The following is a 14,487-nucleotide window of genomic DNA, read 5'->3' as shown; positions in this document are numbered from 1 at the left end:
AATTATCCTTCATGTTTCCATAATTACGTACATCCCTGCTTGTACTTTTTATAACTGAGTTCAGTTCAGGGAACAATGGTTTGTTGAACTTTGATTAACCAAAGAAAAGTAGATCTGTGGTAAGTTCATTATTTGAAAGATGTTTTAAAAATGAGTTTATTTTTTTAGAAGGATTTTGTACCACCAATCAATTCCCCCTCCCCCATGCCCCCTGCCTCACGCCCTGCACGCTTTATTTTATTTTATTTATTCATTTTTTAGAGAGAGAATCTTTTTTTTTTTTTTGTAGATGGACACAACACAATGCCTTTATTTTAATGTGGTGCTGAGAATCAAACCCGGGTCCCACCCGTGCTAGGCAAGCACTCTACCGCTGAGCCACAATCCCAGCCCACGCTTTATTTTTTGATGCAGGGGATTGAATGCAGAGGCACTTTACTACTGAGCCACATCCCCAGCCCTTTTTATATTTTATTTTGAGTCAGGGTCTCACTAAATTGCTTAAGGCCTCACTAAATTATTGAGGCTAATCTTGAACTTGTGATCCTCCTGCCGCAGCCTCCAAGTCACTAGGACTCTGCAGGCGTGCAACACCATGCCAGGCCCACAAATCAAATTCAGAGAACCATTTCACAGTTTGAAACAGAGCTGGTGCTAGTGCAACTCTGAATAAGCTTTGTTGATAATTATAATTCGTGGTTATTGATGAATCATTGTTGCATTTCTTACAGAAATGCCTTTCACATTTGATAGAACTTCACCCTCCTGTAATAATTTTACTGTCTTTCAAAATCTGTAGCAAGAATGTTATTTTGATAATCAATTACAATTGATAATCAATTACATTGATTCTCTGCATTATCATCCCTGATCTTTATCAATTCATTATGATCAACTGTGAATTGTTAGTATTTACTTCTTACATCTTATTTGAAATTTTGGTCATTTAAAAATAAATACAGAGAAAATTGTACAGTATATGAATACACTATTTAACTCACAATTATAAAACAAATAAATACCTGTGTAGCTACCACCCAAATCAAGAGGTAGTAGAGTGAGGTGTAACTGAGTGGTAGAGCACTTGCTTACTGAAGGTCTTGGGTTTAATCCTCAGCATTGCAAGAAACAAAACATTGTCAGCATTCCAGGAGCTCTCCTGTATCTCTTCCTATTTGGAATCCTTGCCCAAACCTTCTCCTGACTTCTATTATATGTCTTTGCTTTACTTTTATACCTGTGTGTATATCTCCAAACAAAATACTTCAATTTAATCTGTTTTTGAAATTCATATAAGTGGGTTCATTATATGGATATTGTTTTGTGTCACACTTCTAATAACACATGATCATCTATATTGCATAAAGCCATCATTCATTTTCATTTGTATGAATATACCATAATTCATTTAAATTTTTTTTTGTTAGATTTTTAGGCTATTTCTTAAAACTTTACAGTAAGCCAGGCACAATAGCATGTGCTTTTAGTCCCAGCTATTCAGGATACTGGGGACAGAGGCTCACTTGAACCCAGAAATCAAAGACCAGCTTCAAACAAATTCCCAGAAATTGATAACCTTTTTTTGTTACATTGTTCTGCTTCTTGCCATTTTAATTTTGATAACAAATAGCTCTTAGGACCTTTATGTGTATCATGTAATGAAGCCCTCATTTTAGACCTGTGAAATTGTCAGTGTAGCATTCTGTTTTATAAATGAGAAAACAGAGTGTGCTAGAGCTTGTCACTTGTCCACAGTATTTCTAAAGATTACCAGAGTGCCCTATACTTTTAAAAATCTCTGGATAACAGGAGGAGTATCACTCTACACTAAAATCAACATCTACACTTGGCTTTAAACACAGCTGAACACATGCCACAGATCCTTAATTTCAAACTCTAAATTCTGAACTTTTCATTCAAGTTCATGCAAGCTGAGCATGCTCACTTTCTGAATTGAGTTAAAATATTTCAGAATTCAAAAACCCCATAATTTAAGAAATTACCTCGTTAAAGATATGTCCCATTGTCCAGTTTTTCAGATCAAGGCTTTATTATTTTTTCTTTGAAAATTGACCTAAAAAGCACTTACATTAAATTGTAGTAAAAATGTAATTTCTTTAAATTTTCAGCAGAAAAACTATTTTTTACTAGTAGTAGACTGATGTCTTGTAGTTTTTGACTTATAGGTGGGAAAAATGAGAATGGGAAACTGATATATTGGTTAATATTTTGACCAGAGAATGCTTACTACTGTTACACTAGTCTCATGTTAATCTCACTTTTAAATCAAAAGACTGAGCTTTTAATTCAAGAAACTCTGCTTGTCACTAGCCAAGTGGCTTTGACTAATTTACTTCAAGCTTTTTAATGAGTAAACTTCACTGTTTAAAGTTCCTTCCTTTTGTAAAAGCTTGTCTCATGAGTCTCTGAGTCAGTAAAATACCTCAATGCTGTAGACAAGTCTGACTCTTTATTTATGGGTGGAATGTGCTGAGTTGTGTTTAAAGCCAGGTTAGAAGTTGATGTTATTAAAGAGTGATACTCTTTTTGCTATCTAGAGTTTTTTTGTATAAGATTTTTAAAATGGACATGTTTTAAAATGTAATTTCTTTAAATTTTCAGCAGAAAAACTGTTTCATACTAGTAGTAGACTAATGTCTTATAGTTTTTGACTTATAGGTGTATATAAGTTTTTGACTTACATACTTCTCAGTTCAAGAAGTGAAAGTAACTACTAGTATAATTATTATTATTTAAATTTCTTTAGTTGTAGATAGAAGCAATGTCTGTATTTTATTTATTTATTTTTTAAATGTGGTGCTGAGGATCAAACCCAACGCTTCACACATGTGAGGGAAGTGCTCAATCACTGAGTCACAACCCCAGCCCTAGTATATTTATTAGTTGGAATGTCGATTTGTGTGTGTGTGTGTGTGTCACAGAGAGAGAGAGAGAGAGAGAGAGAGAGAGAGAGAGATGATTTCAGTAGTCTCTGAGAGTGTCTATAAATGTTTTTATTCATATATTTTTTCTTTTTTTTTTTTTTTGGCATTAACAATTAAACCCAGGGGCACTCTACCACAGAGCTACATCCCTAGTCCTTACGGTGTCTTGCTACATTACTGAGCCTCACCTTGAACTTGGGATCATCCTGCCTCAGCCTCCAGAGTTACTGGGATTATAGATGGGTACCACCTTGCCAATCTAGATTAATATACTCTTAGAAAACCACCTTGCCCCTCTAGATTTATATACTCTATGAAAAAAAAAATTGAAACAGAAATTTGTTGAGGAATTCAAGACAATAGAATGTATCAATAACACATTCCAAAGCATGTTTGAAACACCTTATCATCTATGTATTTACTTAACAAATAACCCATAAAGTTACAAACATCTCCTGGGTTTGAAAATATCTATTAGGTAATAGAAATACATAGAAGCACAGATTATTGTACTTTATTTATTTATTTTTTTATTGTTGGTCGTTCAAAACATTACATAGTTCTTAATATATCATATTTCCCAGTTTGATTCAAGTGGGTTATGAACTCCCAATTTTACCCCGTATACAGCTTGCTGTATCACATCAGTTACCCTTCCATTGATTTACATATTGCCATTATAGTGACTGATATATTCTGCTGTCTATCCTATTCTCTACTATCCCCCCTCTCCTCCTCTCCCCTCCCCTCCCCTCCCCTTTTCTCCCTCTACCCCCTCTACTGTAAATCATTTCTTCCACTTGTATTATCTTGTCTCACCCCTCCTTTCCTCTTATATGTAATTTTGTATAACCCTGAGGATCACCTTCCATTTCCATGTGATTTCCCTTCTCACTCCCTTTCCCTCCCACCTCTCATCCCTGTTTAATGTTAATCTTCTTCTCAAGCTCTTCGTCTCTACCCTGTCCTTGGTTACTCCCCTTATATCAAAGGAGTCATTTGGCATTTGTGTTTTAAAGATTGGCTAATTTCACTTAGCATAATCTGCTCTAATGCCATCCATTTCCCTCCAAATTCTATGATTTTGTCATTTTTTAATGCAGAGTAATGGAGTATTACTCTGCATTAAAAATGATTATTGTGCTTTAAACAGTATTCTTGAACTAAACATTAAAAGGAAGTATTGTGAATATCATTTTGGGGGGAGGGTGCAGGGGATTGAACCTAGGGCTTTGTGCATGTGAGGCAAACATTTTACTGACTGAGCTATATCCCCAGCCTCCTTGAATATCATCCTTATATGAGAATGGGAAAGTGCTCATTTTAAAATTCACAAAATAAATAGCTTTAATGAGAAGGAAATTTGAACTTGGGAAAATGTGGGAGTGATAAAGTGTTATGGACTGTAAAGTAGAAAAACATTATTTTAAGTTTAAACAGAAGAATCATTTAGTTAAAACAAGAAAGGGAAGTTATAACATTTCCCAATGTTAAATTAATATTTAAAGGTAGCTTTATGGCAATTTATATGTAAATGAGAAAATGATATAAGATGGAATAGACCAAACAGATTTGCAGGCATCAGGCACATCCTTATGTGTTTGTGTACAATAATCATGAGCATAAAGAATTTTCAGTTTCAAGCAAAGGCTTATTTATTTTCACAAAATCATTCAAAAGAGATTTCAGGGCTGGGGTTGTGGCTCAGGGGTCGAGCACTTGCCTAGCATGCAAGAGGCACTGGGTTCAATCCTCAGCACCACATAAAATAAAATAAAGATATTGTGTCCACCTATAACTAAATAATAAATATTTAAGAAGTACAAGTTATTTAAAAAGATTTTATTTCACAATTTCTGTTTTTTTTTTAAAAAAAAAACATTTCTAGTTGTAGATACACAATAACTTTATTTTATTTATTTATATGTGGTGCTGAGGATCAAACCTAGTGCGTCACACCTGCCAGGCAAGCCTCTACCACTGAGCTACAACTCTAGCCTTCACAATGACTTCTTATTGGCCAAAGTCTTTGATCTGGGTGGTGTTAAACTTCTTAGAGAGCAATCCTCAATCAGTGGCTACTTAGTTACAGTTAGGAGCAAGAAGTTCTGGTGTGCTGTTGCACAGTGGGCAACTAGACAGAACAGTAAGTTCTGAACATTTCGGAAAGCTAGAAGAAAGGATTTTGATAATTTTCTTCATAAAGGAATAGTAAATGAGGCATAAGTATGTATGTTTAAACATGTATCAAAAAATTACATGTTGGGGCTGAGGGTGTGGCCTAGTGGTAGAGTGCTTGCCTTACACGTGCAAAGTCCTGGGTTTGATCCTCAGCACCACATACAAATAAATAAATAAGATAAAGTGATTGTGTACAACTACAAAAAATAAACTTTTTAAAAAATTACATGTTGTGCCATTAACATGTTTGTATGTATGTATGTATTTTCAGTACTGTAGATTGAACTCAGGGATGCTTTACTACTGAGCTATATCCCTATCCTTTTTTATTTTTTATTTTGAGACAGGGTCTCACTAGGTGGCTTAGGGCTTCTCTAAGTTGCTGAGACTGGCCACATACTTGGAATCCTCCTGCCTCAGCCTGTCAGTTCACAAGGATTACAGGTGTATGCCACTGCATCCAGACAATATGTATACTTTTTATGTTTTTATGTATCCGTTAAAAATTAGATTTAATTAAAATAATAGAGCTACACTAAAACAATGTTCTTGGATACTGATGTGTGTTTTTTTAATGAAACTAGAGATTGAACCCAGTGTGTCAAGTATGCTGATTTTGTGAAGTTAGCTATTTCCTCTTGTATTCCATCTTACAAGATAGAGGAATAAGTGAAGCATACAGTCTTTTGAGCTAATAAAACCTCAGACTATTTACCTAATTTAGTGGACAAAGCCAGCCTCTTCCTGGATTTAGACTTTGGTTGAAAAAGGTTTATTCATCCTGCTTAAAATAGGCATTCCAGGCTCTAAATTCTAATTATGGCAGGAATGTAGATTTTTCTTTCTTCTGTTTATCTTTGAACATGTTTTAATTTTAACATCTCATTTGCTATATAGCATGATAGGACTCTGTCAAATCATGGTGCAGAATTTATGCCTTTTTGCTCACATCTGTGACATTGAGTATGTGTTCACTTATCTTCACTAAAGATCTTCATCTACACAAATATAAAAATCTATTTTTCAAGTTTAAAGAGTCATGGCATTGTTCAGCAAAAAGGGAGAAATTCATTTTGCTTAATATTTAGGGTTCTGTGATACTATAATATGGTTGATAATGGTTTATAGCGGGCACACCTTCTAGATGTGAGATTTCTTTCAAACATTTATGAATATGTGATTTATGTGTCTCCATTTTTGACAAAAATGTTAACATCCCTTTGAATAATTAAATGAAGTAGACTTTGATTTTTTCACTTCAAGGATGGCTGTTTTTCTTCACTCTGCCTACCTTTTTAACCTTTATATCCATTCTTCTTGAAAACATTGCCTCTACTTGTTGACTCTGCTGATTAGTTTTCACTTACATGTCAAGCTAATGTAATCTGAATTCTGCCCATGCTTTTTCACGTTGGTGGCCAGGACCACTAAATATCTTTTTGCTACAAAATCTAATGGACAGTTCTCCTATCACAGTGGCAGTTAATCCTGTTACCTACTTCCTCCTTGAAAAAGACTCCAGTTATAACCACATTTAATTACTTTTCCTTTTTTCTTTCATTCTGGTAATACCCAGCCTCTTTGGACTTCTCTTTCTCTGCCTCACATAAATTAGTTATTTCTCAGTTTTCTGTTAAGACCTCTTTGCTTCTCATGCTACTATTTCCCCTCTATTATCATCATTGCTTTAGTCAATCTGCTGAAGCAGATACGCTGCTGATTCTGAAACTTCTCTTGGCTTCAGATCTGTATATCCAGTTGTCTATTGGACATCTTCACTTGACTGTCATAGGAGAATAAAAGTGATATGGATTACTTTTAGCTTTGGGCTAAAAAGGGAGAGACATTGCCTCCCAAACAAACTTCAGGTGCATGGGTGTAACTGGTCTTAGGGATTACAGGAACCACTTTGGGCTGCTGCTTCTCTTTTGTCTCTGCTTATCAGTATTAAGATCCCAGAAATTTAGTTTACTTATTTATTTTTTGTGGTGCTGAGGATTGAACTCAGAGTCTTGTACATACTAGGCTCTACTACTAGCTGCATCCTCAGCCCTGTCAGAACTGTCTTCTATATGAGGGTGGATCATGGCTCACCAAAGTCATTATTGTGACAATTGTAAATCAGAAGTAGGTCCACTCTTTGTCCAATTCCAGATAGAAAATTGCCTGACAAGGATTGTGTTTGGCATAGCAGGATATAAAGTGTCTTGACTGATATTCATTCTGGTGGGGGTGGGGATCTACTGACTCAATTCACAGAAGGAAGCTAACTTAACCCCTGTCCAACTTTTGTGTATAATTCTAATTTCAGTGGATAAGGTGATAATTTTAGTTTTTTGATGAACCATACCTCCTTGGTTATCTTCTTAGAGTTGATTGCTGTCACTTGGTGGTTGTCTATGAGAACTGAAGGAACATGAAAATGTTGATCAGTGTTTCTTCTTGGAAATAGACTTATGTAATCATAATGTTCTAATTAGTGATTTAAAAACAATAAAATAATTAATACTTTTATATATAAAATGGAATTTACCAGGAAGGCAAGGTTTTCTGTTTTCACTATAACATTTGACATTCAAGAATTAATTAAAAGATAATTTGTTGAATGAGTATCCATTTGTTAAAAGGGTTTTCATTGTTTACTCTTTTGGGTATATTTACTCTTAATTTTATTACAGATTTAAGAAATAAGAGCTTCTAAGTTTAAATAATGTTAACTTACTTTCATGTTGTCTTTCTTTTTTTCCTAGACTACCTGTTATAGGCCCTGGGTCAGGAGAGCAATTTCGTACCTTCCTGCTGGTTCAGAAACAAGTCTCTGTAGAACCAGAAGCAAAGAAAAGGAAACAATCTGACTTTTTTCTTACACTGACTATATATAAGATACTTGACTTCCAAGAACAAAGGCAGTGAAATACAATTTTTGTTTTGATTGAATATTCATCGCATTGAGGATCATACTTTGTGGAGCTTCCTGAAGTGAGATTTGGAACCTTCATTGGTGCTCATTTATACCTTTGATTGTAAGCATGAGTGAATTCTGGTTGTGTTTCAACTGCTGTATTGCAGAACAGCCTCAGCCTGTAAGTATGAAGTAATGTTTGTATAGAGTGGGTGGGGTGCTTCTTAAATATACTCACACTGAGACTTGGGACCCTCAGAGCAATTGCAGGGCAATTCTAGGGGTATTGCCAGGAATAGTTCTGTGGAACTCCAAACATCTGTTTAAAAGGAGAGATTAATGTGTTCTGAGTAAATACGATGTGTTAAGAACTGTGCTAGATCATTGTATATGACTGGACAGCTGTGGTGTTCCCATACATAGACAGCTTCTGGAGGAACAGTGAGAGGAAAAGGAGACAACAGCCTGAGGCCAAGCAGCCAGGTCAGGCTTTGACATCAGTGGGTGGAAGATGATAGCAGTCAAGTTCCCTTCATATGCTTCTCAACATACCATCTTATTTTTAATCACAGCAACCCTCTGAGGAAGGTGCCATTATCCTTACTTTTCAGTTGATAACATACTTTTTTTGCTCATGGTATTGGGATGGAAGTGGTCTTGGTTGATTCATCACATATGCCACACTTTTGTGCCTTCTTACCTGTGCACATATTCTACCAAAACCCTGCCTGACAACCCCCAAATTATTGTTTGTCTTTGAAGATGCCTAATCAGAAGTTACCAGTTACCTTTGTAAAATTTTCCCAGCTTTCCCCTAACTTAGATAATACCTCATCTGTATTCCTACAGCCCAGATAGTGAATAACTGTTATGCAGTCCCACCACATTATGAATTCTTTAGGAACTTGATCATATCACTTTGTGCCTTCAGAATTAATTATTCTACCTTGGCGAATGTAGGTGTACATACCAGCTGTCTGTCTGTCTGGCTAGCTGAGTAAGTGTATTCATTGTTGGGTTTTTTAGGTTTGTTATTTGTTTTGGGGTGCTACAGATCAAACCCAAGGCCTTGTACATGCTAATTAAGTACTCTACCACTGTGCTATACTCCCAATTTTTCTTATTTTTTCTTTTGAGACAGGGTTCAAGTTGCCCAGGTTGGCCTCAAACTTGCCATCCACTTCCTGAGTAGCTGGGATGACAGTGTGTGCTACCATACTCTACTCAGTTTTGTAACAATACAAAAGGAAGATGAGAGTTAAATTAAAAAATATAATTGCACATATAATACATAAATGAATTCTTACGATAAAGATTCATACAGTGTAACTGGATGTGGTGGTACATACCTGTAATTGCAGTGACTTGGGAGGCTAAGACAGGATTGCAAGTTTGAGGCCAGCCTCAGCAACTTAGTGAGGCTTTAAGCAACTTAGTGTGACTCTGTCTCAAAATAAAAAGGGCTGGGGATGTGGTTCAGTGGTAAAGGGCCCCTGGGTTTAATCCCTGGTACCACCTCCACCCCCACCAAAAAAAAAAAACAGAAAGAAAAATTTATACAGGGCAGACAAAAGAGAAAAATTAAAAATGAGAATAATCTTTTTTTTTTTTTGAGAATTTTTTTTTTAATATTTATTTTTTAGTTCTCGGCGGACACAACATCTTTGTTGGTATGTGGTGCTGAGGATCGAACCCGGGCCGCACGCATGCCAGGCGAGCGCGCTACCACTTGAGCCACATCCCCAGCCCCCGAGAATAATCTTTTTTATTTGCTTCTCCAATCTCAGTGATTCACCTTTTAGAGATTGGTATTTATTTCTCTTAGTTAATATATATGTATATATTTATATAAGTTTTATTAATTTCTAGAATTACAGCATTTGTAGTATTTTTGACATAACTATATGGTCGCACATTTAATTTTTCTGTTGATACTTATTATTTGTAATGTGTTATTTTAATTTGTACTTACCAGGTTAGTAGAGAGGTTAAAAATCTTTTTCATATATTTAGTGTAAATTTGTATGTTTCTTCTTTCATCAAATTGTCTATTGATAGTCTTTATAATTTTTAGATGGATTGTTTGACTTTGTCTATTTTTATAGCTTCAAATGTGCTGTGATTAATAACCCTATGTATTGTAGGTGTTTCTCTCAGTATCTCTCAGCTTTTTCTATAGCATTATGGCATCTTTTATGATATACAAGTTTTCCTTAAGAATACCTTTATTATAATATTTTAAAGACCTGCGCTGTTTTCTTATTCTACTTTAATAATTTAAAGTTTCTTACATTAGCTCTTTGATCAACACAGAATGGAAGATGGACTTTAATATGGTGTGAGGGAGTCTGAAACTTTTTACATGCTAATCAGATATCTTAAAACAGTTTATTAATGGCACTGCCATACTGATTTGTGTGTGTGCACACACGTACTAGGGTTCAAACACAGGTTCTTGTTCGTGCTAACTAAGCTGGCCTCCTGTAGTACCATTTTCTCTATGAACACGTCTCTGATGGATCTGGGAAGAGTTTTGGTTATTGGTTTTTTCCTCCATCATTATGCCCAGGTAGGTCTCACACCTATTAGCTCATGATATCCTTCCTGGGCTGGGGTTGTAGCTCAGTGGTAGAGTATTTGCCTAGCACGTGTAAGGCAAATCCTCAGCACCACATAAAAATAAGTAAATAAAAAATGTTTCTTCAGCCTCTTGAGTAGTTGGGGCTACAGGCATGTAGCATCATGCCTGGCTTCTCATACTTTCAGGGTTTTTTGGTAGTTGCAGATGGAAAGCATTTATTTATTTACTTATTTATTTATTTTTTTTCATTTATTAAATTGTTTTTAGTTGTACATGAACACAATACCTTTTTGTTTTATTATTTATTTTTATGTGGTGCTGAGGATCGAACCCAGTGCCTCCCACATGGCAAATGCTCTACCACTGAACTATAACCCCCCCCAACCCCCCATACTGTTTTTTTTAAGGGAGCGAGAGAGAGAATTTTTTAATATTTATTTTTTAGTTTTCGGTGGATACAACATCTTTGTTTGTATGTGGTGCTGAGGATCGAACCCAGGCCGCACGCATGCCAGGCGAGCGCGCTACCGCTTGAACCGCATCCCCAGTCCCATACTGTTTTAATTGTTCTCATTACCTAGTATGTTTTGCTTTCATAGGGAAGGTTTTTCTTTTTTGACTGTATTGGTAATGTCTTTTTTGTTTGTTTTGTTTTTTGTTTTTGGGAAGATGGGTTGTGGTTACATGTTTCTTCATGATGTTATTTTTCATATTTTTCTTCATATGAGATACTGTATAATGCATATTTTATTTTTTATTTATTTGTTTGCTTCTTTTGGGGTACCAGGGATTGAACTCAGGGGCACTCAACCACTGAGCCACATCTCCAGCCCTATTTTGCATTTTATTTAGGGACAGGGTCTCACTGAGTTGCTTAGTGCCTCGCTTTTGCTGAGGCTGGCTTTGAACTCACTATTCTCCCGTCTCAGCCTCTGGAGCTGCTGAGATTAGAGGCGTGTGCCACTGCGCCTGGCCATATTTTAAAATCTTATGGCTGTTTTTAAGATTGCATTGAGTTGAGAGGAATTAGGTAGAAATTGACATGTTTTAAATTTTTAGTAATCCCACAGAAAGGCATGGCTTATATCTTCATTTATGTAGACCTTTTATGTTCTTTTAGTGAATTTTTTTAAAAAATGTTTTTGATAGTTGTAGATGGACAGTGTATTTATTTTATTTGTATGTCTTTATTTTATTTGTTTTATTTTTATGTAGTTGAACCTAGTGCCTCACATTGTGCTAGGCAAGCACTTTGCCACTGAGGCACAGCCCCAGTTCCTCTCTTAATGAAGTTTTAAGATTAAGATTTCATCATATTAGTTTGCACATTTCTTGTTAGATTTATTGTAGATGTTTTATAGATTTTTATTCTGGATTTCTGTTTTTCTGTTACTTTTCCTAATTACTAGTTTGAAGGAAGCTCACAATTTCTAAGTGCTATTTTTTTTATCCAGACTCATTAAAACACTTAAATGAGTTTAATAGTACTTTAATTGATTAAATTTGTCCTCTGAATATTTCCAGATAGTGATTGTTTTAGTTGTTTCTGATATTTAAGCCTTTTCTCCTTCATTATCTGGGACCTGCACTATGACATCAAATAGTGTTAGCAATAGTTGAATATTCTTGTTTAACCTGACTTTAATAGGAAAAGTTTTAATACTTAATCATGAAATAAAAGAATATGTTTGGGCATTTTTAATGACTGCACATACATATCAGTTATTGTGTATAGTTTATAATATATGGTATCATCGAAGAATGTGTTTTTAACACTTTTTTTAAAAAGTTTGTGAGACATTTGAGTCCTCTTACCACATGTTTTGGAAGATGGGTATGCCTTGTAATTTTATGTTGAACATGACATATAGGATGAAAGGAACCAAGGTAAATGATCCTTTAGTGTGAGGTTTTATACCTGTCTGGCTATAGGTTAGGCCCTTGTACTATTTGGTATAGCTGTAGGTGTCAGAGGATAAAATTTCCTCCAGTGTTCTTGTTTTGGCCTCCTTTGTCTTCGGTTTTCCTTGAAACCTCTTCTTAAATAAGGTCTGGGTGTTTAGTTGTTTCATTTGTAATCCGTTATTCAGGAGCCCTGTAGATGTGGTTGTAAGGTGTAGGGAGAGGAGCATTACATAGTGCTAGGATTAGGTCTCATTCTGAGTGAGCCTGGGCCACTGGACTATGACTTCTACGGGGTGCTTCCCAGTTTTTTTTCCCCCCTAATCTCTTAGGTGACACAAAAGAGACTAGAAAGGATTAGAGATGGGCATTTCCCTTCCCCCATGGTAGGTAGTTTCTGGTAAAAACTCCAGTTGGTTAGGTTTTGGTAAGATAGTTGCTCTTGAGGGCAGGTCTTGTTAAGAACAGATTGCTGTGCCTTATTTCAACATGGCTGTCTTTCACCACTTTTGTTGAAACCCAGGGGATTTTTCTCCTATCTCCATTGCAGGAATCTGGTGACGTTCTTGATGATGATTACTACATATGTGTAGGGGTCTCTGCCAGACTGCCTACCCCACTGGAGTTGTTAATTCTCAAACTTGTCCATATTGAGTTGCCAGCAGTACATTTATTGGAATTCAGGCTTTTGTTCTTTTTTTTTTTTTTTTGTAATTTTTTTTAGTGGTCAGTGAGCATTTATCCATTTATCTGTCTGTCTGTTTATATGTGATGCTAAGAACCGAGCCCAGTGCCTCACACATGATAGGCAAAGTGTTCTACCAATGAGCTACAAACCAAACCATTGAGTTTAGGCTTTCCTACTTAAGTACTAGAACCTATGGCAGCTTCTGCTATGGTAGTTTGTGACTGTACCCACCACCTGTCTCTTCAAGACATCCCTTTGGAACAGCCATTTTCTCTATGAACATGTCTCTGGTGGATCTGAGAAGAGTTGTTGGTTTTCAGTTTGTTCAACACTTGTATGGATAGAAGTGATGATTTCCAAGTGTCTTATGTCCCAGACAGTCAATCTGCCAGAGGTCAGATTGCCATAATTTCAAAGATTGATTGATTGATTGCCAGTTATCACAGTAAAGTAAATTCTATTCAGGAATGTGATAGAGGTATACTATATTCATTCATAGCTAAAATAGACACATGAGGAATTAAGTAGCTGGAGCATGAGGCCTTAGGGTTATAAGATATCAGAAATACATTTTCTTCAGAGAAAGACATTGCAATTGAGTGCTTTGCATACCACATTTAACATGTCAGTTATTTTTAATAAATACATACTTATGTTAAATATTTCTCCAGATTCCACGGACATCTGATTTCTTTACATTTTTGACTTTTGAGAAAAAGTACATAGAACTTCACAGGCTGTGTGGTCACTATAGTGGAAGAATAGTATGCTCTTGGCGTCAGCAAACAGATTTAAAGAATGTCTCTTAAGTTTTATAAAGCCATATGTTTGCTCTTATGGTTGGCAGCATCAAGACTGCTGTTTCTGAAAGCAAATTGTCATCTCTGAAGTTTTCTGAAGTATTTACTGAAGCCGAGTGCTGCATGCCAGTTCTCCTACTCATGTTTTATTACCCCTTGCTCTTGCACATTCCATGTGTGAAAAAGGAACTGCCCAATACTGGGGAGAAAATAGAAAGCATTTTTCTGAGTTGTAGCATAAGAATCATTTTTCTCTTCCTACTCATTTATGTTAACACAGTACAATACACAGTATAATAGTGTCCAGTGTTTTGAGTCTTAGTAATCCAAAACTTTTTACTTAACTATAAATGCTGAATTGGTGTTGCTAGATACAACTGAGATTTTAAATCATATGGTTGTTGCCTTGCAGCTACCCAGCTGAGCTACATCTGCCTCCCTTTTATCTTTTATCTTGAGACTAAGGTCTTGCTTAGTTGTTGAGGCTC

General features: G+C 35.8%; 1 protein-coding gene across 1 annotated transcript in view; it reads left to right on the top strand.

Moving 5' to 3' along the window:
- Nucleotides 1-14,487, top strand: part of Cdc42se2 (CDC42 small effector 2) — an 86,417-nt gene that overhangs the window by 46,221 nt on the left and 25,709 nt on the right. Inside the window, exon 3 of the mRNA XM_078051152.1 lies at nt 7,877-8,209. Within this exon, the coding sequence (XP_077907278.1) occupies nt 8,156-8,209 (54 nt within the window). The 5' untranslated portion in view covers nt 7,877-8,155. The remainder of the gene's footprint in view (nt 1-7,876; nt 8,210-14,487) is intronic.

Source organism: Ictidomys tridecemlineatus, chromosome 1, assembly GCF_052094955.1.
Source record: "Ictidomys tridecemlineatus isolate mIctTri1 chromosome 1, mIctTri1.hap1, whole genome shotgun sequence".
Classification (NCBI taxonomy): domain Eukaryota; kingdom Metazoa; phylum Chordata; class Mammalia; order Rodentia; family Sciuridae; genus Ictidomys; species Ictidomys tridecemlineatus.
This window is presented reverse-complemented; position numbering and strand designations above follow the sequence as displayed.